At 40.2% G+C, this 27,519-nt stretch overlaps 1 protein-coding gene across 2 annotated transcripts in view; it reads left to right on the forward strand.

Moving 5' to 3' along the window:
• THSD4 (thrombospondin type 1 domain containing 4) overlaps nt 1-27,519 on the forward strand; it is a 589,516-nt gene that overhangs the window by 520,745 nt on the left and 41,252 nt on the right. For both annotated transcript variants that reach the window (XM_077828709.1, XM_077828710.1), the window contains 5 exons: nt 1,866-1,962; nt 2,909-3,151; nt 10,486-10,615; nt 12,520-12,724; nt 14,982-15,155. In XM_077828709.1, coding sequence (XP_077684835.1) covers nt 1,866-1,962; nt 2,909-3,151; nt 10,486-10,615; nt 12,520-12,724; nt 14,982-15,155 — 849 coding nt within the window. The remainder of the gene's footprint in view (nt 1-1,865; nt 1,963-2,908; nt 3,152-10,485; nt 10,616-12,519; nt 12,725-14,981; nt 15,156-27,519) is intronic.

Genomic DNA, 27,519 nt, shown 5'->3' on the forward strand with positions numbered 1-27,519 from the left:
TTCGGACTGCAAAACAAACCTAGTGCCACAAGTTTGTTGCTGGTGGGTCATGGGGGTGTAGAATGGATTTTCTCTTGGTTGTAACCCTTGCTTTGGCAGAACCAAGGAACTTTTCATGTTCAAGAGGCAGTGTCTGGCTGATAAGAAACCCAGGTATAAGGCACTAACAGCAATCTGTAGTGATGATTTTTTTAAAGACTTTTTTTGAATTAAACTCGCTGAGGCTTCTGCCAGAGCAATCCAACACCCCTGCAGCCATGTGATCAGCCGCATTATTAAAGTAACCAAAGCCAGATTAATAGAATCAACAGTACATGGTGTCTATAACTGATAATGCAAGCACCTCTATTCCCACTCCACCAGCATAATGTAGGGCTGCTAGGGGATTCAAATGGTTTTCCGGGAGACGTAAATACCTTGCAAGGGCTTTATCATGAAACTCCTAGGTTGGTAAGCACTTATTCACACACCCTCCCATTGATTTCAATGGGATACTCATGTGAGTGCTTGCTAATGTGCCTAAGGATTGTACAGTTGGGCTCTAAAACCTCTACCCTTCTTAAAGCAGGTACGCTCAAGGTTCCCAGTGCTAGATAAAAATATTAAAACAAACAAACAAACAAAAAACATACCAACCCTTTTGTCCAACAGTAGAAGAAACGAGGGATCTTTTCTGCATGTTTGGCTATGTGTGGAATGTTCAGTCCAACTGGCTGAAAATGTATTTGGCAGTTGTTGGGAACACAATTCTATATCAGTGATACAGTCACCACAATAAGAAAAGGAGAACTTGTGGCACCTTAGAGACTAACCAATTTATTTGAGCATAAGCTTTCGTGAGCTATGGCTCACTTCCTCACGAAAACTTATGCTCAAATAAATTGGTTACTCTCTAAGGTGCCACAAGTACTCCTTTTCTTTTTGCGAATACAGACTAACATGGCTGCTACTCTGAAACCAGTCACCACAATGTGTATGTGGACCTCTGTTATCTATTTACTTGAGCAGTGTTAAACGACTGCTATATAAATTGAATAGACATACAATTGTTGTTAGCTATTTTTGCTTGTTGCTTTATAAATACTGTGGTGAGTGATATGTGCAGAGCTGCAAGGCTATAAAAGGAAGCAACTTGGTATATGAGGTAACACAGATGGGTTAATAACATAAGAATGGCCATAGTGGGACAGAGCAAAATTTTGTCTAGCCCAGTGTCCTGTCTTCCAACAGTGCTCAGTGTCACATGTCCAGAATGAACAGAACAGGGCAATTATCGAATGATAATACATAAGTGCTGTTTATGTGTTCTCAACTCAAGTAGAACTGTCAATCATTTGAGGAGAGAGCTAGCGGGGTTTGGAACATTTGGATTTGGACCCTTCCCTTTCTTTCTTCTCTTTCTTGTTTACCTTTTCTCAATTATCTGTCAGGTCGGTTATTTCAGACCCAACCCATTTGTCGTATGAACCTCTCTCGCCACCTAGTGTTCAGTGAAAGACTCTTAACGACACTTCTGTATTTTCACATTGTGCACCTGTACCAAGAAGACACATATGATGTAGTTCTTCACAGTGAGGATTTTGAGTAACAGCTGTTCCTTCCTATTACAATTTAGTGCAATTTGCAAGCGTAGAAACTCATCTTTTCCTTTCTTGTCTTAGCCTTTCAGGAACAAATTGTTTATTTTCATATTTCACTGACATGTACCAAACAAATCTTTGTCTTTTCTAATAGTACCAATCATCATGCTATTGATTGGTTTAAATGCATATTTCTGTTAAACAGTAGTAACCTAACCGGTGGTTTAAGTGAAAGGGTGATTATTTTGAATCAGATAACATTTATGTGGCTGTTTTTCCTCATAGATGATACATCAGCAACCTAACCCAGGTATACATTATGAGTATATAATTCCAGAAGCCAACGTCATTAGCCCTCAGTTGCCTCCTCACAGAAGGCCAGGTAAATCATCATTGCATTAAGCATATTCTGTAACATTATGGGCCAGTAGTAATATTCTGGCCTCACTGAAGTCAATGGAAGTTTTGTCATTGACTTCATGGGGCCAGGATTTCACCCCCCAATGTTCAGCTGGTGTAAAGCAGTGTAACTCCATGGACTTCAATGGAGTTACTCTGATTTGCTCCAGCCTAGGATCTGGTTCTTTATTTTTATTTTGAAGGTAATTTTGTCTTTAACGTGTCACATGGGATAAGAACACACTGTGACTTTTCCTTGATCAGTTACTGTTATGAGCTGAATTGCTGTGCCTGTATTTCAGAAATTAAAATACTTTTTCTTTCTTTTTGGAGTTTGATGTTTTGAAACAACCTTTCTCAGCTTCTCTCTCTCAATCCTGTGGAAATTTTTAAGCCCCCAAAGCTAAAATTTCTCTAGACAGAATGTATTTTAAATTCTATAGCACGGAGGTGTGTTAAATGTAACAGTAATTCTGAAAAAAAGAAAAAAAAGAAAATTGGCAGGCAAGTTTGGTACTATTTCTCATGTTTTTGATTCTCCTTGTCAGATTTGTATTGGCTCTATAGTCTGTTTCTTAATGAGGAGCAGCTGGAATTTGACATTAAGAGGCACAGAATATGGAGCATGATGAAAAAACAAATCCTTGGGAAACTGGATTGACATGAGGTGCAATAATTATGCTAGAAAATGCCTGGTGAATTTCCTCTTTTGTGTGTGTGTTTGCTGGCTGAGAATTGGGTGCCTCATTGAAAAGCAGCAAAGTCTTTGTCTGCAGAACAACCCAGCAAGTCTGTATATGGAGATAAAAGCTACTTCCAAGCTTGACAACTTTGTAGACCATTGTTTCAACTACTAATTAGTGAATGCATTAGCTAATATTTGAAAGAGATGATCACTCTTTTGATTTGCTCTTGTTGCCTGTCCCCAGGGGAGCCATTCAATGGTCAGTTAGAACTGACAGATGGTACAGCTCACGAAGATGAGAATTTGCGTAGGGAGACAGACACTCACACTGGACAGTCAACAGGGACCTTTCCTGTTATTCAGCCAGGAAGGTTTCCTTCTCATCAGCCAGACAACCAGGTCCCTGCTGTGCAGCCACCACGACGAAACCGAGAGCACAACTGGAAACAGGTTGGAACAACTGAGTGTACCACTTCGTGTGGGAAAGGTAAATGCTTTACAGTGTATGCACAGTATTTATATTACACACCGGAGGATTCCAGGCCAGGAGAAGAAAAACATGGGGGAAAGAGCATGTTAGAAAACCCAGCAAATCCCTGTAGACATTAGACATATGTTTGAGCCACTGCTTTCTGTTGTTTCTCACTAAGTGAAAGACAGACAAATCTGTAGCACAAAGTGGGTTCCAAATATATGTCAATAAAAATAATTCTAAAATAAAATAAACAGGCCATGGTGCACATAGTTTATAAACAGGCTTGGCAGAGTCCAATTTTTTTTCATTTCAACAGATAATATTAATGTTTATTTTAAGCATTTTTTATCAATTACAATTTTCATAGTTTTGCAAAATTATGGGCTTTAAGAATTTTTTATATTTTTATCCATTTACATTTTCACAGCTGTGGGAATTTTTTGAGGGGGTCAATCCATAGAGGGGGTCAGTCCATAATTATTTAATGACAGCAATATTCAAAAAGGTAAAGCTTTATAACCATTAAAACAAAAATTGTCAACACACATCAAAATATACAAAATATCCTTAAACTCTAATAAGTTCTCAAGCAGAATTTTTCTTACTGTCCCAATCTGTAAATTTAAATGATTATTGATGGAAATATTTTTCATTGGTTTGTGTGTTTGGTGCAATCGACGTTTACTGACATTTACTGGTAAAGATGTAATTCTTCCAAGCCTAGTTAAAAAGCAGAATATGGCATCCATTTCTGAAATGAGAAATATTGCAGTCTTTTGTGGCTGAGGACAGTTGCCTCAAGTTGCTTTTCTCATGTTTCCCTGATACACTATCATTATCCTCAGCATTCTTTGGTTTCCTTTCCCCATTTGTTTAAATCCTCCATTTTCATTGGTACTTTTTGCACCTCTGTCAATATCTTCCTCCTATTTGCCTGGATTGCACCTTTACTGGCAGTGATTCCTCCAGTGCTGTTCAGCTCAGAGCTCCATTTGCCAGTTAGATGCCCTTACAATATGTGGTGTGAATTACAAGCTTTTTTAGGGGTTCGACCCCTTTAATTAACCTTTTGCGTGATGGGACATAGCTGTTTGTGGCACAAAAGCTGGTTGAACTAGCCAATTGTAGGAACAAAGGTACTGATGCTTTTGACAAACATCAGTGGTATATTCTCCAGAACCAGTGTGCAGGACCTGAATACTCGAGCAGAAGATGGTAGTAGAGTGTGTAGTTTCTAGAGATTTATGATGTCCAAACACAATTTTTTTTAATGGTTACAGCCTCTCTTGCTGAAGCAGCTGAGTACCCTTTTCCTATTTGAAAATCAACAAATTATATTAAAATATAACCCAAATTGGGGTACTCTAATAAATACTGTCCTTTTTGGAATAAAACCCAAGAGGACATAATAAAAACTATCAAAATAGGATATAATCTAAACCAAGTGAAAGTGTCTTCCACCATGCTCTGACGCCTGCTCTAGCAGACCTCTGACGGGAGTAAATTCTACTGGTGGGGAAGCTCACCTGAGAAGTCGTGGCACCAGGCACACTTAACTCCAGGTATTGTCAACACATACCTTCTGGCTGATCTTACTTTAAAATGGAGGGGCTCTCTCAGAGAGCTGGGCCAGTGAGGTGTATGACAGGACTACTGGTATAGCTAACAAAACACAGCTCTACGCATTCCATATAACTTGTTAAGCTGCTGGGAAAATTGTGGTTCTGTTGAGCTAGAATAAAGGAAAATTTAACTCTGGACATAGAGGAAAAGTAATATCTTTGTGGCAGTCAGCATATTCCTGAGGTGAGGGAAAGCAATTAAAGGTGGTGATGTAAAGGGAGTTGATAGCGTATTCTGTTACTGGGAATACTGAACTGTTAGAGGGATGTGACTGCTCTGCAAACCTATTTCCTCTGGGGAAAAATTGTAGTTAATTTTCTTTAGGGCTCTCTCCTTGCTTCAAGATATGAAACTGAGCTAGTGCATGAAATCTTAATGCTGTGCTGATCCTTATGCACATAATCATCATAATGAATTCAAATTATATCTCTGACAGGAGAGCTGGTAGTTAAGCACACTACATGGATGTTCTCTTTTTTTATTGTTATTCCCTGCTAGTCCAAGACAATGAATTGGGAAATCTGCCCTACTTGCGGAAATTATGTCAGAAATGTTACAGTACTAAAATCAGGACTCTTGTGAGTCTGACACATTGTGGGGGAGGGCAGTGAACGTAAACCAGAATTATTTTGCTTGGCCCTAGGAAATGGCTTTTAGATTAGGGTATGTGGACAGGATCCTCAGCTACTGTAAATAGACATAAACTCTCTTTCAATCAGTGAGGATCACCAGCTGAGGATTGGGACCATCATATTTTCAGAAGGTGGAAGCTGAAGTTTCTGTGCAAAGGAATTGTGCATTTGAGTACTCAGATCAAGAAATTCTGCATCAAATGCAGGTGCACACATCTGTAAGGGTTTTGAGGGGTTTCAGTCATTTTATAGGAAGAATGTTGGAAACTTTCCTTTGTAATCCCTATGATCAGAATTTTGCTGTTTTTAAATATCTGGCAGTCAGTGGGAAGCAGCTATAAAATCTGAATGCCAATTTAACAGCAGAACACTAGAACAATATAATATCACAGGAAAGCTTTCAGCATGTTATGGAACTGAGACTTACACCCTGAAATTAGAGAGGAGGAATGTCTGAAATAAATATTCCTCCCCTAGGTTCTGAGTGGGACCTGGGGTCAACCTTGTGTCCCAGACTCTACCAAATTTAATTTGGAGCAGTATACTGTACTGGGAGTACTGTGATTTGCTGATAGTATGAACAATTTTTTACAAATCTAGTCCTGAGTTACTTGGTTGACTACCTCTGCCCATGTAATCCTCTAAGGCAATTGAGGTCCAACAGGCTCTTGGCTCTCTCCCAAACAGAAATGGTAAAGTGAGGCAAAACAATTCGTTGAAACAAAGTTGAAATTTTGAATTTGTTTCCATTTTGCAGAATTTGTAAAGGTATGGGGTTTTTTTCTTTCTTAAAAACATTCTGAAATTTTTTTTGATAATTTTTGAAATTTTGAAATTTTAGTTTTTTCCACTTTTGCCTTTTTTGAAACTGCAAAAAAAATTGATGTCCATTGTTTCCTTCACTTTTTCATTTTTTCGTTTCTTCTTTTGCTACTCTGTAATTTTTCATAACTTCTTCAACTTTGGGAAGTTATTAACTATCAAAAGGAGGAAAGAAAAGAAGAAACGCCCCTAGACATCATTTATTCTCTTTCATTCCATGGCAGAATGAGATCAAGGAAAAAGGAGAAGAAAATGATTGATTTTTCATTAAAAACTGGAAATATTGGATGTACTTTTCACTGAAGTTTTTGATTTTGAAAAAAGGCCATTTATCTTTCTTTTAAATTATTTTTCAGATGAAAAATATCAACCAGCTCTTGTCCTAAAGTTCCACCTGATCAGGCTGAGGGTGTAGTTTTCTAGTACCAGGGCCATGCCTGTGGAAACTGCTAACTTCCCCAAACAGAGTAGGGAGGGTATTTCTATGGCACCAACCCTGTGCATCAGCTAGAAATAGATGAGATCATATGCCACTGAAGTTTATACACTCCAGGAACCACAGAAACTCCTCCTGAGAGCAAACCCTCTTTCCTGTTCCCCTGTCCTCCAACACAGACTGTGGCTTAGCTGTAAATGGAAACACATTACAGAGAGACCGGTCTGAATACGAAATTTATTAACAGTGATACTGTAGTGTGCAGCATGTTCTTAATTTAAAAAGCAAATTTGTAAAGAAAGCTAATGAGTAAAGCACCCTGCTGATTGCTAAATTACCTACTTTCTACTAGAACTGGAAGAATGAAGATGGCTCTGTATACAATTTTATTGTAAATTAGCATTTCAGATGCAAAACTTCTCATTTAAATATATTGCTGAATGAATTTAAATTTGGCAGATGTGTAAGCTTTTAATTTCCTTTATTACAAATGCCATATTTTGCTGTATGTCAGCCAACAGTTATCATTAATCAGAACCACACTTATTGTATTTAAACCATGGGCGTGAATTAAAGCTATTACAAAACTTTAGTGCAAGATCAATTAAAACAAATTGCCATCTGAATGTACTGTGCATGCTCTCGCTCTCTCTCTCTCGCAGCTAACCTCCCAGTTAGATGAAGAAAAATGTAAAGTTTTGTAAATACGGGATGAGATGCAGGAGTCTGCAGAAAATCTGTTACACAGTTAAAAACTTTTAAGTAATCACCAAAAGTTACCATTAAAATTGAGATTTAGAACACTAGGAGGTAGGAATGTGGGGCTAGTTAACAACAGATGCTAGACTTAGACTGCAGATTCAAGTGTATAATTAGATATAGAAGGAGCTGGAGCAGACTAAGCATTCGGTCCAATGGCATAAGATCTGCATTGTCAGCTATCATGTAAGCCAGTTGCAGTATCGATGGACTCTTAGCATCTAACTTATACCACATTAGCCAAGATATTCAGGCTATTGCTATTACAGTATTACCCTTTTGTTCACTCCTCCCTGCCACATACACCAAAAGAAAAGAGACAGCTGCATGTTGTCAGCAAATTATCCAGTTTCAGAGTTGTGCAGACTTTTAGCCATGTGACTCGTTTGGACTTCTACAGTGAGTCATACAGCTTTGAACTCTGCACATATGTGTGTTTCATATGTTACATGCTGGGTAACAACAGGAGAGGACTCTATGTTTCTACAATGAACAGCTCTTTGTTAAGAGAACTATTTACAGAGGTGCAGCTAGCATTCTAGCCATTTGCACACAGGCTGGCTTTCTGGTGCCTCCTGCAACCTGGGCTCCTCCCTCTAAATTCCATGCAGGTTGCTGCACTGTGGGCCCATAGTTTGGTTCGAAAGTAGAGGCAAGCATATTTGGTGGTGGAAGGAAGGAATTAAGCTGCAACTCTAACATCTTGTGCCCTACTTTCTCACATCTCTCTTGTAAGGATTTGCTTCTCTTTACTCTGAGGATGTAAATCCTCTTGGTGTTTGGTCTAGACCAGTGGTTCTCAAACTTTTTTTTTTCCGCAGACCACTTGAAAATTGCTGAGGGTCTCGGCGGACCACTTAATGATCTTTCCAACTGTTGTTTGTACCCATTAGGTAACTATTGTAAAGTGCTTTGGATAAAAGCACTATATATAAAAAAAACCTTCATAATAATTAACGATTTTTTTGTTCTACAAATAATAGCGCACAACTCATATTTTCCTATCAGTAGTCTTACCTTTCTAATGCGATGGATGTGCCCTCTCCCCCCCGCTGCGGCAGCCCCTGAGCTGGGGCTGAGAAGGAGGGGGTCTCTCCCTCTCTCCCTCACCACAGCAGCCACAGAGCTGAGGCTGGGAAGGAGGGCCATCTCTCCCTGGCAGCTGCAGCCCTGGAGCTGGGGAAAATCGCCTCTTTCTCTGGCCACCACAGCCCCGCATATCCTAAATTCCCTCCACCCCCTCTTCTCACCCCACTGCCCCCTCCCAGCTACCCCCTATTCCCCTCAAGGCCACCACCTCGCCTTACATGTCTCCAAGGTCCAGGCACCTAATTAATGGAGCCATGCTTGCGCAGCTCGACTAATTAGGTGGGTGGCCCTTCATTCTCTCCTGTGCGGCCGCCCAGGCACCCACCTTAGAGGAACTATCTGCGGACCACCTGAATGGAACTCGCAGACCACAGTTTGAGAACCTCTGGTCTAGACTGACCTTGTAGAGGACTGTGCCTTCAAGAAACCTGATACATCATGAAGAATGACTGGTGTTGGGTAAGGGTGGGAGATGTGCAATGTGACCTCTGGAAAGCTGCAACAAGAGTCTGCTTGCTGAGGCATAAACATTATCTGATAGTTGTCTGTGTGTCTGATAACAAACTGGGGACTCTACAGACATTTGTATTCTCTTCTCTTCAGGTTGTATACTATTCTTCCCTAATTCTCAAACACAGCAACTGTTAACATAAATGTGAGTCAGTATAATTTTACCCCAGAAACAAAGGTCTACCCCAGCTGTCACATAGGCCCATGGCAAAACTTCCATTGTTTTCAATCGAAACAGGATCAGACCCTAAATTTGGGGAAGAGAGTTACTAAGATAGGGACAGCATATCAGGATATGTGTGTGGAAAGAAGGGCAAACGATTTATCTGCATTGCTGTTTGAATTATGTGTTTTGTTTGTGGTCAGTTCATTTTGGGGTATAAACACACTTACCTCTAATGTAAGCAGGATCTTTCCCTTTCAGATCAGGGTTTATTTTCACACTCCATTATTTCTTTTTTTGCCCACCCCTCAGTCTCCACACTAACTGGGCCTCAGTATTCAAAAGTTGCTAATGATTTGGGGTGCTTCACCGTGTGATGCCCAACTTGAGATAACTGAAAATGGCCTCATTTTCACAGGGCTCATACTCAGCCAATTTAGTGTAGCTCCCGAGAAGAATTAGAATAAATTGGGTACAGGCAGGGATGGAGAAGTTTGGCATGGATCTTCTTTGGAATAGAGTAGCAGGAATGAGAAAAAACTGTGTGGGCTTTGAGGGAGTTTGTACAAACTCTTCTTTGACCTGAGAACTAGTGCTGCATGACTCACTGAGCTGCTGGAATTGGTGAAAATTCTCTCTGTACCAGAATAATGGAATTGACACACTTAGCATCTTGGTCTGAATTTGTCACCATCACGAGAGACAGATTACACAAGCAAAGGAAATCACTGTCTTTCTGTCTAAGTGCAAAACTTAGCTAAAGAGACTGAGCAGTTAAAAAAGGAGAGAAATAATAATACTTAACATCTATCCAGCATTTGTCATCCCTAAAGCATTAATTCATGAAGCCTCAAAACACTCCAATGAGGTAGGTATTATTTTTATATCCTTATTGACCTGATGATAATCCTAAAGTAGGGAGGGTAAGTCACTTGCCCAAAAGCAAAAAGAAAAGGAATCTGACTCAGAGGCTGGATTAGTGCACACAAGTTCCTGCTCCCAGTCCTGTGTTCAGGCTGCTAGATTGCATTTTTTAAATCAACTGCAGGCTGAAGCTAGGCACAGTTCTCCCCATAAACATTTAATGGAGCAAAACCACAACATTTCCTCAGCCTCTCTTGCAATGCTTGCGATAAGGACCATTTTCCTTATCCTGTTGCTCTCTTGTGTTTAGGTTTTCTGCACCAGATCCTGTTGCTGTAGCTAAGTCATGTGTATGTTGAATGTTTTCTTTTTATCTGCACTACTTATTATTGGTTTGTTTTTTTTTGTTTTGTTTTGTTTTGTTTTTTGTTGTTTTTTGCCATTTCAGGGTTGCGATACCCAATCTTCCGCTGTGTAAATAGAATCTCTCATGAGGAGGTGTCTGAGAGCTATTGTGACACCAGCACCAAGCCCACGCCAGAAGAAGAAGCCTGCAACATCTTCCCGTGCCCAGCCTTGTAAGATAGTGCCAGAAAATACACTGGGAAATGAAAGCAGCAGTGTCACTGAAGCTTTGCACAAAGGAGGGTAGCTGTTTAAATAGGACTCTAGGGTGAACATCTCAAGTATTTTCCACTTGTGACATGGAGTGCAGTTGATGGGTTCCCCTGTCAGAGGTGGTTTTTATTTCTTTATAGGAAGTGGCAGCCATAGCAGCTTATCCTCCATTGCAGCACTGTTATCCCATGTGAGATAAGGGAGTTAGGAGAGATTGGCAGTCATTTACTCTGGGTTAAATGCAGCCATTCCTCAACAGGTATGATGGTTGAGGGTGCACTGCCCCTGCAGTCTCTCCCCTAGTCTCTCCCTTGGTGCTCTTTCCAAGAGAGAAGCCTCTACCTGCACTTCTCCTAGAGCAGAACTCCACGGTTCACACCACTTTAGACTGAATCACCAGGTTACGTTCCCATTTGTACCGGGCGAGTGGTACTTTCTACATTATACTCCTTTGCAGTCCCTCACGAGTGCACCCTGGTGACAGGTTCTGCTGCCTTCACCTCTCTGGGTGCAACCCCACCCCATTCTACCACTCAGCCCCCCAGCTTCTAACCATGTTGATACGACAGGCCCAAATGTACAGGTACCTGCAAGACATTTCCTTCTGGGAGCCTGTGATCAGCAGCTGATTAAGGTAACTCAGAACAGCTCCTTCCAAACAGCACACTGTGTATTCACCCAAGGATATATAGCAAGCAGATAAAAGGGTTAACACTACAGAGGGTCTTGTCTGGGCTTGGAGACAAGGGATAAGCTTTAGGTGAGCCTATACTGCCTCAGTGTATGCTGCGGGGCCTCTGTCTTGACTGATTGCTCCTGCTGCAATCTCTGCCTCTCTCTGTCAGTTTCTCTACACACACACTTCCTCTCCGGGCAGGGAGTTTTAAGGTTTGCTATCATTTTTGATCTTAGGGCCTCTGGCTTGGGAAAAATAGGCCTGTGACCTGGCTGGAGCCAGGTGGTCACTTCCCAGTAATAGCCCATCCAATGTTCTCTAGTCTAAAGGACTACTGGAATACTTTCCCCAGAGATATCTGATCTCTAGTCACAGCTTTGTTTCCTGCTTGTCCTTCCTAATCACCTTGAATTCAAGCTTTAAGTTTTAATTCAACTCTGTCTAATCAGACGGAATACAGTCAATCAGGTAAACTGGGATGCCTGCCGGGCTGATGATAAATGATACAGCTATCTCCCTCATTCTCCACAACAAGTCTAAAGTTAACAGTGTGAAGGGCTTTTGTACTAGCAATGCACTAACCTCCCTGAGCATGACACTAAAAATGACACGGAATGAAAATATGTATATTAACAAAACAAATACATATATGCAATCTTAATGGAAAGGAATCTTATTGTCACTTAAATGAAATGCATCTGTTCATTGTTTTTATATGTAAGTTAATGCCCATTTAGATGATCCATCTATCATTCCTCCTCTGAACAACTGTCTTGTTACAGCTCTCCCTGTGTCATGTCCAGAAAGTCTGTTAGCTCCTCAGGGCAGGCATCTTGCTTTTACATGTTTTGGAAAGTACTAATAAAGTAATCAGAAATAATATATATTGCTAGACAATTTCTAAAAATACACTCTGATCACTATGTACCCAGTTCTGCAACTCTTACATATTTAATAGCATAACTCCTCACCCTACAAGTAGACCCTTTGTAAGTATGCAGTGGTCCCCTACATTATTTATTTCAATATTCAACAAAAGACAAAACAGAGGTTTAAATGATAGTATAAGACATATTTTAGTCCAAATGCATATAATCAGAATTGAAATGAGATGAATGTCTACAATATGGCAATATCTTTATTAACAGTGGATCATTATTATGTTCTCCTTTTTCTTTTCTCTGTTAGCTGGGATATAGGGGAGTGGTCTGAGTGCAGTAAAACATGTGGCCTTGGTATGCAGCACCGACAAGTCCTGTGCCGACAAGTGTATGCCAATCGTACGCTGATGGTTCAGCAATACCGATGCCATCACTTGGAGAAGCCAGAAACAACCAGCACATGCCAGCTGAAGATTTGCAGTGAATGGCAAATTCAGACAGAGTGGACTTCGGTAAATGGAAAAGAGTGGTTCATTTGGAGTATGAAACCTCAGGGGAGCCACGGTGGAGTGGAACATTCCTCCAGAGATCTTTACTCAGATGTGATTTGGATTACATTTGGCTTTGACTAAACACCACAGAGGGGAAAGTGGGAAAGCTTTCAAAATAGGTAGTAGGTGAGCTTAGACAATTTAAACAAGCCATGTGGTTATGACCAATTAAAACTTGTTGTTTAGGACCAGAGAGAATAGAAAAAAGGGTCAGGGTAGACATATACTTTAGTTAATTAAAATATCATTCAGAGTGCTTTGCAAGGTCAATGTATTTATCTGCGTTTTTAGCAAGGGAAGACCTGATAAAGGCTTGTTTTATAGTTCAGGGGCATATGTTATTATCCAGCGTTTGATTCTATGTAGGGTTCATTATTGTCTGTTTTGGTGGTAAGAAGCAGTAGCTGGTTAAGGTTTTTTTGTTTTTATTTTTATTCAGTTGTATTTTGAATAATATTTAAATGCAAGGGCACCTAGAGGCTTGGATGGGTGGTTTTGTTTTGTTTTTTTAAATATGTATGAAGCAAAGTAAAGAAATATTATAAATCAAATACTGCTTTAGTAATTTTAGCTGATGATATGAAATGGCAATCAAAATAAAATTTGGTGATTGATTTATTCTCCTTCCCTCCCCCCACCAAAAAAGAATCCTTTGGCATCAGGAGGAAAGGATCTACTGTAATGACAGAGGCATTTAAGTTTGGAAGCTCTGTGGTTTAAATAGAGCATTTATTGTGTTAGACTACTGGAGTTCAAGTAGGTTTTCACTTTGGAGACAGCTCCCTGATTTTAAAAATGCATCTTAAGCAATTTAGTGCAGTGCCATTTTTCCCAACACAGAAACATAAATGACAGATGCTTTGATCTGATTCTGGTTAGAAAAGATGGCACTTCTGATTTAAGGAAGCTTCCAGACAGTGTGACCTAGTGGAAAGAGTACTGGACTGGAACTCAGAAGACCCTGGTTCCATTTCTGGGTCTGTTCCCAGACTGCTGGGTGACCTTGGGCAAGCCACTTCATCTCTCTGTGCCTCCGGAAGATGGGGATCATGATGCTGATCTTTGTAAAGTGCTTTGATTTCTGTGGATGAAAAGAGCTATGTAAAAGCTGGGTGTTCTCATTATCATCATTATTGGTGTTACTCTAGTACATTACTGACTTGTTTCACGAACCTAACCTGAATTTCTGCAAGTATCTTGGAGTCTGGGATTGGAGAAATAGACGCAATCCATATATAAGCGATGCTCTTACTGCTAGACACTTTTGTGGCTTTCGCATTTGCTTAGATAGGAAAGTGAAGAGCGTATCCCTATGGGGAAAATGAGTGTTCCAATTGCTGGCACTAATCATTTGCAGCCATGTGTATAATCATTAAATTTAAAAACAACAACATCGTATGTTAAGAGAATGTTAAGGCTGCAAACTCAAGCACTCAGAAGTTAGGAAATGCCAAATATAAGGCTGCCTGTGCAACCTTAATTTATACTCCTTGTGTGTATGTGTTATCATGCAGCCTTTAATTACATGGTCACATAGTATTTGATGATAGAGCAATAGGAGCAGTGGCAGGGCAGGGTCCTATCCAGGTGTTCAGTTTGGGGGCACAACAGGCCGTGGAGTTCCTTAGGCAGGACTCCTTATCTGCCTCTCTTTGCCCTGATGATCTGAGCTGCATACATCGCCAGGCAAAGATGCTGCTGGCTGTTGTATGGAGCAGCACTCCATACAGAGAGGCCAGAGAAGAGCAGGGAAGGGGTGTCTTTCAGTTGAGGATCAGGAGCAGCTGTGCTCCTTTGAGTTACTCTTTGCTTTATCTCCTGCCCAGGAGTGCAGCTCAAAAGCATGCAGAGTATGTGGAAACCTTGAGACAACCTTTCTGGACCTCAGAGGGCTAGTTTCTGTGCATTGTAACAAGGCTTCCCAGTGCAGCAGAACCACACCAGTCCCAATGTGGTTAGGTTCTTTATGGTCATGGCAGTGTTTGGCCCTATATTTTTAATTTTTATGTTTCCAAATTCACCTACATGATGCATTGGAATGAGACCCACATCTATAAAACTATTGAAATATCTCCCCTGAACAACCAGTATTTCTTCAGCTCGTGTAGATTTTTGCACATATGGGATTGCAGGTAAATGGATAGATGATCTCCAGCTAGACCTGGACTAGTTGCTAGGTCTTGAATATAGTGCTGACGCAAAGTCTGTTTCATTACAGTGTTCGGTGCCATGTGGAGTGGGGCAGAGGACCCGAGATGTAAAGTGTGTAAGCAATCTTGGAGACATTGTTGATGACGAGGAATGTAATATGAAGCTACGGCCAAATGACATAGAAAACTGTGACATGGGGCCCTGTGCTAAGAGCTGGTTCCTCACGGAGTGGAGTGACAGGGTAAGACTTTCCACGGTTTTCTTGTAAACTGTCCCATTCACCCTTTTGAGACATAAGAATTGAGTAATTTAACCTAAGTGCAACAGAATATAAAATATCAATCATAAAAGATACTTGTACTTTTACTGAATTGCTTTAATCTATAACATAGGCAGGTGCAGATAAAGAAAAGATAAACTGGTTCCTGAGCTTGTTTTAGGTTCAAGAAGTGATAAAAAGGACAAGAGTGTGGGCTGAAGTCACAAAGTCTGGATTTGGAATCTGATCTGAATCTAGACTTCCCTAAAGATTGGGTGTGTTCAGATTTATTTGTTTTGCTTTGGTTAGGCCTGGGTCCCTCAGTTTGGATACAGATACTGCCCAAATGTTCTTCTGGGTAGGGAGGTTTCAGATTTGGTGTTCTGGTTTGAGCCCATTCAATAAAATATTAGCTGGCCCCTACAAAGCCATAGAAATGACTCCTTGGAGCTCCAGAAAGGTTCTCCCAAAGTTTCCACATCTTAGGGAAGTTGGATGTATGTTTTGTTCCAATGCTGCATACGCAGGATCAGACTGCTGTCAACAGAGAGATGCTGATTTACACCATCTGATGATCTTAGGGAATTTGTTTAATAGTTGTAACATATTATTTCATTAAGACTTACAGGATAGGCATAGCTAACACCTACAAAATATTTTAGTCCCTCTTATGGGTTGCATAGCAGATCTTATTCATACACAAGTCAAACTCCAGTGTTTATTGTGTAGGCCTCATCCTTGCATAGCTTACTCCGTTGGCCAGTCCTTACACACAGGCAGATAGTCACGTTCAGAGGAAATACTTGTAAGATTTTATATATACTCCTCAGTGATATTCAATCCACTGTGACACTTTGCGGTCCAACAGTTCTTGTTCAGAGATCATGTCGAGTGCTGACCAGCCTGATTTGCCTGAGGCAACATGGGAGTGTACTGAATGAACTTAGCGGAGCCATCAGGATCTTCTCATTTCTCTCTGTGATGATGTGTTCTGGCAGTGTAGTAACATGAATGCAAACACTGCAGAGTCTAGTGTGTCATGCTACAAATTTTAATCCCATGATGGGATCATTTTATGATTCTCTGTGACTCAGTTTGATGACATAGAGGCTTTCCAGCTCTTCAGAGTTCAGTACTCCTTAAATTTTAGACATTTTCTAGCAGAGAGTAGGAAGAGGTGCTCAATTAAAACTAACTCCTGAGTCACGTCTTCAAAGCATCATTGGAAAAAATTATCAGAATCTTACTAGGATCTGAATGACAAAACTCCAGGCTGAGCGTTTCTTTTCAAATAGATTTGCTGAGAGAGAATCTTAGTGCTTCAATGGAATATTATAGAAGTCATCGTTTGGCAGCAATATTATTTACCAGTCCCTCCACAGACTAATTAACTGCCTCGTCAATGCAATTAACTTTTGAGGCATATTTTTGCGGGGGAGAATGTCTCATTGCATCTTAGAACATTTAAACTTTTAGAGGAAGTTGCTAGTCACTCAGGATAATGTTAATGTACATTCTTACGTGGACTAACCCAAAAGTTAACAGCTAAGGTATATCCTATTGCTGTATTGTAAACCACAAAGTGCCTTTCTATGTTTGTTTTTCTAGTGTGTAGAGCTGGATTCCTTGTAAAATGTTATTCAAGTGATATTTTATGTGTGGGAAAGAAAAAAAGCAGTTTATCCTCAAAGATAGAAAAGCTTAACTAGCCCTTTGAGAACGTGCTGGGCCAGATCCTCAGCTGGTTTAACTTGCTGTAGCTGCATTGACTTCAGTGAAGCGCATCTTTACCAGCTGGGGGTCTAACTCTCTATTTTTTCTTCTCCAAGCCTGACACTTTCATTTCTGCAAAATTAAAAATGTGACTTTTTAAATAGGTGAAAATGTTTATTTTCAAAAATTAAAATAAATAAAAACAGTTTGCATGCTGGGAGAAAGCTTTTGAATCTAGAATCATGTTTTTAAATTTTAATGTATATATTTATGTATGTTAAGTGAGAGCCTAGAGATGAAATATCTTATGTTGAAAACTTTATTTTTTTTCTACTGTGGCTGTTTTAAAGTTGGATAATAAATAATGGGCTTGTTACCTTTTCAGCGTATGGAAGTAAGTGAACTAATTAATGATTTCCAAATGTTTGCTACTGTGGTTGGCATAATTTAGCAGCAACTCTGCCAGCAGTGCATTTAGTTAGATTTGTGAAAAGAATAAAAGGAAAAGGATTCTTCTCTACATGAATCAGAAAAAAATACAGGCCAAAATTTTCAAATTAGATCCTTGCCTTAGACACCTGCATAAGATATTCAAAGGTGCTGAACAGTAGCAATTCCTGTTGAAATCAATGGGAGCTCTGTGTGCTCTGCAAATCTGTCCCTTTGGCCAAAAATTTTATTTTTGCATGTCAAATACTACTTTAGTGATTCAGCAGCCTCTTTCCCCTTTGATCGGGTGTGTTTCTGTTTAAGGGCATTTAGGTGGACAGTTTGAAATGATATGGAAATGAGCACTCCCAGATTTGCAGGCTTTGTATCTTTAACTCTAATTTCCTAAAGCAACTTTTAAAAAAAAAAATTTAAGCCAAGCCACAATTCAGCAATAAGTGTAGATCAGCAGTGGGTGACCCACAAATAGTTCAGATAAGCAGCCAAAAGTTCAGAGGCTGAAATAAAGCTTATTTAAATCTCCTGAGTCTGCAAAAGAGTGGTAGAAATCTCACAAGAACAGACCTTCTTTATGAGATTTATTACATGTCTACCTCCACTCCCAGCTGGAAATACCACAGAACAGTCTTTCTCATTGTATTGTGGCCCTTGTGGCTGGAAACCATAAGTGAAAGAACTTATAAGCTTTCACAACTTTGGAACCTTAAAATGCTTCAGTTCAAATGTGTTTACAGCAGGAGGTGAAGATTTGGTCCTTATTTTTTCTGAACAAGTTTTGCAGTTACTTAGTGTATATGGATGTATATTCACCATATGAATAGATAAGGTGGCCAAGGTAATCTTTTATTGGAGCAACTTCTCTGGGTATTGACATCTCTGCTTTCAATTCCTGTATGCATTGGTGCTCAATACAGCTCAGTCATTATTATCTGCTACAATGGGAGGGGTCCAATACCTAAGCAAAAATTACATTTACAAGGAGCTAGATGCCTGGGAGAGAGAGAAACTGAAGTCTTTGGGGACTGGGGCTTGACTGTCCAGCCAGGGCTAGAGCAGGAGGCAGATTGCAAAGAGGGAATGAGCCTGGATAACTAAGGAAATATAGCCTAGACAAACCTACTATAATGCAGGTACATAACTGGTTGGAAAATCATACTTGGAGAATTGTTATCAATGGTTCACAATCAAGCTGCAAGGGCATATCGAATGGGGTCCCGCAGGGATCTGTCCTGGTTCTATCTGATAGCTTCATAAATGATTTGGACAATGGCATAGAGTTGCAAGCTCTTTGGAGGACAGGGTTAGAATTCAAAATGATTTGACAAACTGGAGAAATGGTCTGAAGTAAACAGGATGGAATTCAATAAGGACAAATTCAAAGAACTATACTTAGGAAGGAATAATCAACTGCACAAAAACAAAATGGGAAATGACTGCCTAGGAAGGAGAACTTCAAAAAAAGATCTAGGGATTATCGTGGTTCATAAAATAAATAGGAGTCAACAATGTAACACTGTTGCAAAAAAAAAAAAAAACACACAAAAAACCCCATCATTCTGGATGGATTAGCAGGAGTGTTGTATGCAAGATATGAGAAATGACTCTACTCAGCACTGATAAGGCCTCAAATGGAGTACTGTGTCCAGTTCTGGGCACCACATCTGGAGAAAGATGTGGACAAATTGGAGTAAGTCCAGAGGAAAGCAACAAAAATGATTAAAGGTCTAGAAAACATGGCCTATGAGGAAAGACGGGGGGAAATGGAGAGTCTGAAGAAGAGAAGACTGTGGGGGAACATGAATCTTCAAGTACATAAAAGGTTGTTATAAAGAGGAGAATGATACATATTTCTCCATAACCACTAAGGACAGGTTAAGAAATAATGGGCTTAAATTGCAGCAAGGGAGATTTATGTTAGGAAAAACTTCCTCAGTGTAAGGGTAGTTAAGCACTGGATTGAGGAATCTCTGTCATTCGAGGTTTTTAGGAAAAGGCATTTTCCAAACTTTTTTGGCCACGGAACACTTTGTAGCCTATTCCGGGACACTTATAATATTATTTTGTAGTTGTTTGGTTTTCAAATAAAAAATTGCGTTATTTATGCTCCAATATATTTTATTTTATAAAACAAAGCAAAAATACAAATTTAAAATAACTTGAACTAACAATTTCTAACTGGAAAGCGCGTATAAAGTAGTAAAAAAATCAGGTGCAAGAGTCAAAATTAAATTCTAGATTCTTTCACGGAGCACCTATTCACATCGTGCGGAACACAGTTTGGGAAACGCTTTAGACAAACACCATCATGGATGGTCCAGATAACACTTAGTCCTGCTTCAGTGCAGGGGACTGAACTGAACGACTTATCGTGGTCCCTTCCAGTCCTACATTTCTATGTTTCTATGATTTGTTGAAGTAACAGGAAATTTTGGGGTAGGAAAATTTTTAAATAACTCATCATTACGCTTTTTAAAAAAGATTTTTGTGTCCTTAATACCAATACATATTTATAATTTGAGTCACTCTGACTGGAAGTTTCTGTAGATGGTGTAGATTTCTTATGGTGTGCTTAACACGCTCAAGAAGAACCATCATGAACAGTTTGCTTGGAAAGGAAGGCAGAGTGATGCTGTGGTGATTAGAGCACACCAGAGCATTGCCTTACCCTTTCCAAAATGGGGGAATAATCCCATGGCACCAGTCGTCGGGTAGTTTCTCATGAATCCATATTTTGTTGATAATGTGGGTCAGCCCTCCCAAAATGGAATCCCCACCATGCTCAATTAGCTCTGCAGCTATACTGCAAATACCAGCAGCATGGCCATTCTTCAGTTTACAGACTGTCCTTCAAACCTCCTCGAGCATATCAGCCCTCCAGCTGCATACATTTGATCCAACAATAGCTGGATGGAGAAGTCCTCCTGAACAGCCTCACACATGCTGAAGGGATGTCATGGCTTCCAACCTCACCCACCTCAGCCATAGTATAGGGCAGGCCACAACATTGACAGAGAACTGGGCTCTGGTGATCTGAAGGGTGCACTCTGTGATCCATGAACAGGAGAATTAATGAAAAATTGTATTAAATTATATACCTAATTGAGATGCGGGTTCGGTAATGGTCTCAGCCCTAATGACATGCTGTAGTGTATATTTCTAAAAATTTACTCGTCGTCTATAGTATGAACTATTCAAGAACACACTAATAGAAATCAATTACCATTAGAAATTCTACCTTAATAATAGAATTATACAGCAGACCATAAAATGAGCTACCCAGCTAAGAGTATTAGTTATTATAGTATTGAGCATATTGGCAGCTGCTGTTACCTTCAGTCACTGCACTAACACTGCTTGGTAAAATGCTTTTGTATACCCAGGGTCTGAAAGGCGCTATATAAAACCGAGTTCTGATTCCCTCCTAGAACAAGCCATCTTGCTCCAAGCAATCTCCCTGAAGCAAATCTTTGAAGAGTAAAGCATCGTTCTCTGTAGTGCTCCTTCTGTCATAATCTAACACTATATGTAAACTAAGCTTGAATTGATGTAGTGACATGCTGTCTAATAACCACCATTAAGCAACCTCTGTTAAGTAAAGAAACTAGAGAGAGGCTGCATATCAGATCAAGGAGACTCATAACAGACAATTTCCAAACCACAAAAAAATCAGAGCATTACCTTAATAGTTATTTCAAGGAACATTGACAGAATCCTGTGTATGCGCTTATGTAGAGTCTTATGGACTTTGGGGTTTATATACATTGCATGTGCAAAGCTTACAGTTTGCATGACCACAGTGTGGATCACGTGGTGTATCTTCTTCTGTATATGGTGGTCAGACCTTCCACACTCATCCTCTTAAAAAATAAACCAATCAACCACAAGTTTAGAGAGTGACATGATCCAGTAAATACTTAAAGAATTTAAAGTTAGGTGTCAGATACCTGACTCTGATATCTACTAAGCTCCAACTGAAATACACTGAGATATTTATTTCAGTATGAAAAGTGAGAGCAGTAGTAGGTTAAACACCAAATATTGTTCCCATCGAAGTCAACAGGAGCAGGATTGGGCCCAAAACATTTAACAAGAACTTCATCTGTTTCTATTTGTCATACTACATTCATTGTTTCTTTTTCTATGAAAAAAAAATTGACCGGCTAATTAACTCTCCAAATTCCAAAGGCTGCGTTTACATTATCTGAGATTTTTTTCACTTACAGAAAAGCTCAGTAAAACTTGGGGAATTTACTATCATGAGTTTGCAGAAACAAATTTGCGTAGATCTTCCCAAGTCTCTCTTGCAATGAATCTGACAGCTCAAAATCAGGGGCACCATTTCAGATTTTGGTTGGGGGGGACTTTAACCATGATTCATGAGACTACTTAGGCACTTGAGAACTCTAGTTTTTTGGCAGATAACTTATCAATTAGCTGACAGGAGCCCTGTATCTAATTCCTTTATAAAAGAAAGAAAATTAAATAAATATTAGACCCACTCAGCTCTAATAACAACATGTTTTGACATCTTGTGGCAAGTTGCTTAAGGGACACTTGTTAGGTTTTAAATTTTAATGTATATTCTTACATTATTACTAACTCTGTGGGGTTAGTAACTCCTAATCATTTCTGTTGCCCTTCTCTGTACCTTTTCCAAATCCAGTATATTTTTTTGAGACGGGGTGACCAAATGTGCACACACTATTCAATATGTTGGTGTACCGTGGATTTGTATAGAGGCAATATGATATTTTTCTCTTATTATCTATCCCTTTCCTAATGATTTCCAATGTTCTGTTAGTTTTTTTAATTGCCACTGCACATTGAGCAGCTGTTTTCAGAGAACTATCCACAATGACTCCAAGATGTCTTTCTTGAGTGATTTCAGAGTAGCAGCCGTGTTAGTCTGTATTCGCAAAAGCTCACGAAAGCTTATGCTCCAATAAATTTGTTAGTCTCTAAGGTGCCACAAGTACTCCTGTTCTTTTCTTGAGTGGTAACAGCTAATTTAGACCCCATCATTTTGTATGTATAGTTGGGCTTATATTTTGCCAAGTGCGTTACTTTGCATTTATCAACACTGAATTTCTTCTGCCATTGTGTTGCCCAGTCACGCAGTTTTGTGAGATCCCTTTGTAACTCTTTGCAGTCTGCTTTGGACTTAACTATCTTGAGTAATTTTGTATCGTATGCAAAATTTACCACATCACTATGTACCCCTTTTTCCAGATCATTTATGAATATGTTGAATAGGACTGGTCCCAGTACAGACCCCTGAGGGACACCACAATGTACCTCTCTCCATTCTCACCTTTTATGCCTACCCTTTGTTTCCAATCTTTTAACTGAAGTGCCTGGCAGTGCATTCAGGATCATCTAAGGATCCTTAATCTACTTAATCTACTTTAATGCTCAAATAAATTTGTTAGTCTCTAAGGTGCCACAAGTACTCCTTTTCTTTTTGTGAATACAGACTAACACGGCTGCCACTCTGAAACCTACTTTAATGGTAAGCCTTTTTTTATCTCAATCACCCTACCTCTGTTTATAAACAAACTCCTTGCCTCAAAGGCTATGCTGCTCCCAGCTTTGGAACTCATCCCATATCACCCTCAAGCTGTTGCAGTTAAGAGCTCCATCTGGGGCTAGGGTGAGTAGACCTCCCCTATGAAACTTGGGGGGAGGGGAGGGCTAGAGCTCTCCCCTGCCCTCCCCCCCCCCAAAATGGTGCCCCTGCTCAAAATAATACTGTGTTAAAACTGCAAAGTTTCACCACATTTGGATTCGAATTCATAAATCAGTTTAGGCCAGGGTATAAGGTTGGTGACCCTTACCAAACATATCAACAAAACTAGGTTGACAGAAATTAGATGAGATCCATGTGGCCTGGAAATGTTGTTGCTAATGGTCCATATGGTTCTGATCTATAGTTCAGTTTACTGGAGAATGAGAAGCAGGGAACGCACACTCTCCTATTTTACTATGGTGCGAAAATCACCCGTGTTCTCTGTCAACTGGCCGGTGTGCTCAATATTTTTGTTTGTTCATTTGCTTCTCATTTTATATTTAGTACATATTTACAGGGAAGAGCTTTTAAAATGTTAATGATATTTGGAAGCCAAAATAAAAGCTGGAAAGAAGACAGCATTGTGCATTAGGGAACAGCAAAGCAAGACTAGCTTTGAATCTCAACTGTGCTACAATAAAATGAAATAATAATACTTACCTTACGTCTCCCGTTGGAGGGATTCTAGGGTGCTTCACATACACTCATTTAACAGATGAGGAAATGTAGGTACACAAGAACAGGCATATTGGTTCAGACCAGTGGTCTATCTAGCCCAGTATGCTGTCTCTGACAATGGCCAATTCCAGATGCTTCAGAGAGAATGAACAGAACAGGTCAGTTATTGAGTGATTCATCCCTTATTGTCTAGTTCCAGCTTCTGGCAGTCAGCGGTTTAGGGACACCTGGAGCATAGATTGCATCCCTGACCATCTTGGCTAATAGCAATTGGTGGACCTATCTTTCATCAATGTATCTAATTTTTTTAAACCCAGTTATACTTTTGGCCTTCACAACATCTTCTGGCAATCAGTTCCACAGGTTAACTGTGGATTTTGTGTAGGGAAGTACTTCCATAGACAACCTTAAGGTTTCAGAAGCGCTGAGCATCTGACTTCCAGGGGTTTGCAGGTGCTCAGAACAACTGAAGTTCAGAAGATAAGTTTTATGTACAGGGTGACAATGTGAGTCTATAGCAAAGCTGGAAAAAGAACTCAGGACACTTGAATCCCAGTTCTGTGTTTTATAATCAAAAGACCATACATTTAGTTATGAAAGTTAAATGTCATAAATAAACAGTATGTCACAACAATTGAAAAATTAGGTTGAGAAAGTGCAATGACATATCCTCAAGCCTCAGTGGCAGAACTGAGGCAGGTCTACACTATGGGCTTAAGTCGATCTAAGTTACGCATCTCCAGCTACGTGAATAACGTAGCTGGAGTCAACATAGTTCAGGTCGACTTACTGCTATGTCTACACCGCCCTGGGTCAACAGGAGAAACTCTGCCATTGACTTAACTTATGCTTCTCATTCTGGTGGAGTACCGGAGTCAATGGGAGACCCGCTAAATTGACCCCCAGTGGATCGATCACCACAGCGTCTATCCATGGTAAGTGTAGACATGCCCTGAGATAAGGAGAAGATGTATGAAGTGTTGTTGTAGCTATGTTGATCCCAGGATATTAGAGAGAGAAGGGGGGTGAGGCAATATCTTTTATTGGACCAATCTCTGTCAGTAAGAGAGACAAGCTTTCAAGCTTACACAGAACTCTTCTTCATATCTGGGAAATGTATTCAGAGTGTCACTGCTAATTACAAGATGGAACAGATTGCTTATCATAACTAGTTAACACATATTTCAAGGCACCGCTCAAGGTGAAGTGTTTGGTTAACAGCTGTCCAGTCATGGGGTGGGAAAGGAAAAAAATCCCTCCCAATGACAGCATTGCTGCCTGCCTCAAATTTCTACAAGACAATGGACAACATGCAGATGACCCCAAATACATTGCGAAACATGACCCCAAATACATTGCCAAACTCATCCATTTCATCCCCACCCATAACAATTTTATATTCAACAACAAACACTTTTTCCAAACCCTGGGAAAAGCCATGGGTATTAGGATGGTTCCCCAGTATGCCAACCTCGTCATGGGCCACCTTGAGGAAGAATTTCTGGGTAAATGCACCAAGAAACAAATGATATACCTGAGTTACATTAATGATATTTTCATCCTCTGGATGGACAACCAAAACTCCATCATAGATTTCCACCACAACTTCAACAACCACCACCCATCAATTAAACTCTCTCTAGAATGCTCCCACACTAGCATCAACTTCCTTGACACCACATTCAGCTTCAGCAGTGAAGCCCGACAGACAACTATATACAAGAAACCCACAGATTGCCACACCTACCTTCACAGATCCAGTAACCACTCCAAAATACACCAAGATATCTGTTATCTACAGCCAGGAACTCAGGCGCCAGAGACTATGGTCCGAGGACAAAGTCCGGGATATACACCTTAACACACTTAAAACCACCTTCAAAAAACAAGGACACTCCACCAGAGAATTAAATTGCATCATGAAATGGGCCGCACAAAATATCCCAAGAGAATCTGCTTCAATATAGAAATAAAACACACTTGGACAGCGCACTCCTAGTTGTCACCTACCACCCCACACTGGAACCCATACAGGGTATCATTAAACAATTTCAACCCATACTCAGTGGGGACCACATCCTGAAATACATCTTTCCTGAATCTTCTTTTCGGGCCTACAAACAACCCCCAAACCTCTCCAAGCTCATCAGCAGAAGCCAGCTTCCCACAGACTAGGACACGCCAACTCAAAGCAGTGTCAGTCCCTGCCAGAACAACAGATGCAATATCTGTAGACATGTCTTCATTGCTACGATGATCAACACCCCCCACAACACACCTTTCAAGATCCATGGGCTCCTACTCCTGTGTATCACAACAGGATCTCATCCAGTGCACTAAATGTCCGAGTAACAACTGTGTGGGTGAAATGAGACAATCATTACACTCTCGAATGAACTCACATAGAAAAATGATAAAAGACAAAAACACCATATCACTGTGGGTGAACACTTTTCAAAAAGCGATCACTCTATATCTGACCTCTCAGTGCTCATCCTCAAACACCTTCAAAAGATTAACCTGGGAGCTTAAATTCATTACTTTGCCAGACACTAAAAATAATGGACTAAATAGAGACACTGGATTTATGTATAAAGAAAAGGAGTACTTGTGGTACCTTAGAGACTAACCAATTTATTTGAGCATAAGCTTTCGTGAGCTACAGCTCACGTCATCGGATGCATACTGTGGAAACCTGGATTTATGTATGCAGTTGTTGTAGCCGTGTCAGTCCCAGGATATTACAGAGACAAGATGGGTGAGGTAATATCTTTTATTGGACCAACTTCTGTCGGTGAGAGAGACAAGCTTCTTCAGCGTAAACTCAAACATTTGTCTCTCTCACCAACCAAAGTTGGTTCAATAAAAGATATTACCTCATCTACCTTGTCACATTGGGTTTATGGCTTATTACAACAATCAATAACCCACTTACACACACACACCCATTTTCCTCACACAGCTGTTACTGGAGAGGATTTAACTGGCTACTTCATCCACCCTGTCTTTCTAATAAGGAAAAGATAATGGTGAAAAATTTCTAAAGTACTTAAGTCTCATTTTCAAAATCAATTAACTCACCTATGAGCCTAAATTCCAACTGGACTTAGATGCTTTTGAAAATGTTACCCCTTGAACTTTCTGTTTATATATTGTTTTAGACGCAGTTTTAGTGCTATCTGCTGCTTTTAAAATTCTGTGTCAATTTCAGATGATTTATACCCTTACCAGGATTATTCCTGTTAATACTGACTTCTTACTGGTCTTGAACATTCAGCCTTGAGATGGCTGGCTGGAGTTCCACCATAAAATTAGGCCTATCCACTGCAGTTTACTGCTCTGTAACCTGGCACAAATCTCATCTTCAACAGGCTAGCTGACTTATATTTCAGTGAAACTATTTCCTGTTGTTTAGTGTCGTATATTTTGACAGTGCATTCTTCATCACTTGAGAAATTCACCCTAGGAATTCCAGGTGGCTTTTAGAAATCAATATACAATATAACCTTCCAAATTGTTAAATTATTCTGAAATGCCTACAGTTCTGATATTGAAGGCTGCCAAATTGTCCTCCCAAAGCTGACTCTAAAAAGGAGGTGGAACAGGTGGTTGCTTAGAGCAGCAGAATGTTCAGGGACTGTTTGTATGGGTGACTGATTTGGTATACTAGATTAGCTAGCTTGCCAGAAGCAATAGAAACCCTAGTTAACCGTATCCAGGAGCAGATTTACGATGAAACAAACCACAGTAGCATGGGGCTCTCAATGACAGGGGGCCCCCCAAAATGCAGGACAAATATCTGACAACCTGCCTCTGAGTCCCAGACGGCGGCGCAGCAGGGCTTAGGCAGGCAGGCTGCCTGCATGCCGTGGCCGGTGGCCCCACGCCACTCCCAGAAGTGGCCGGCTGCTGACATGTCTCTGCGCACCCCTGGTGCAG

Source organism: Eretmochelys imbricata, chromosome 10 (genome assembly GCF_965152235.1).
Source record: "Eretmochelys imbricata isolate rEreImb1 chromosome 10, rEreImb1.hap1, whole genome shotgun sequence".
NCBI lineage: Eukaryota > Metazoa > Chordata > Testudines > Cheloniidae > Eretmochelys > Eretmochelys imbricata.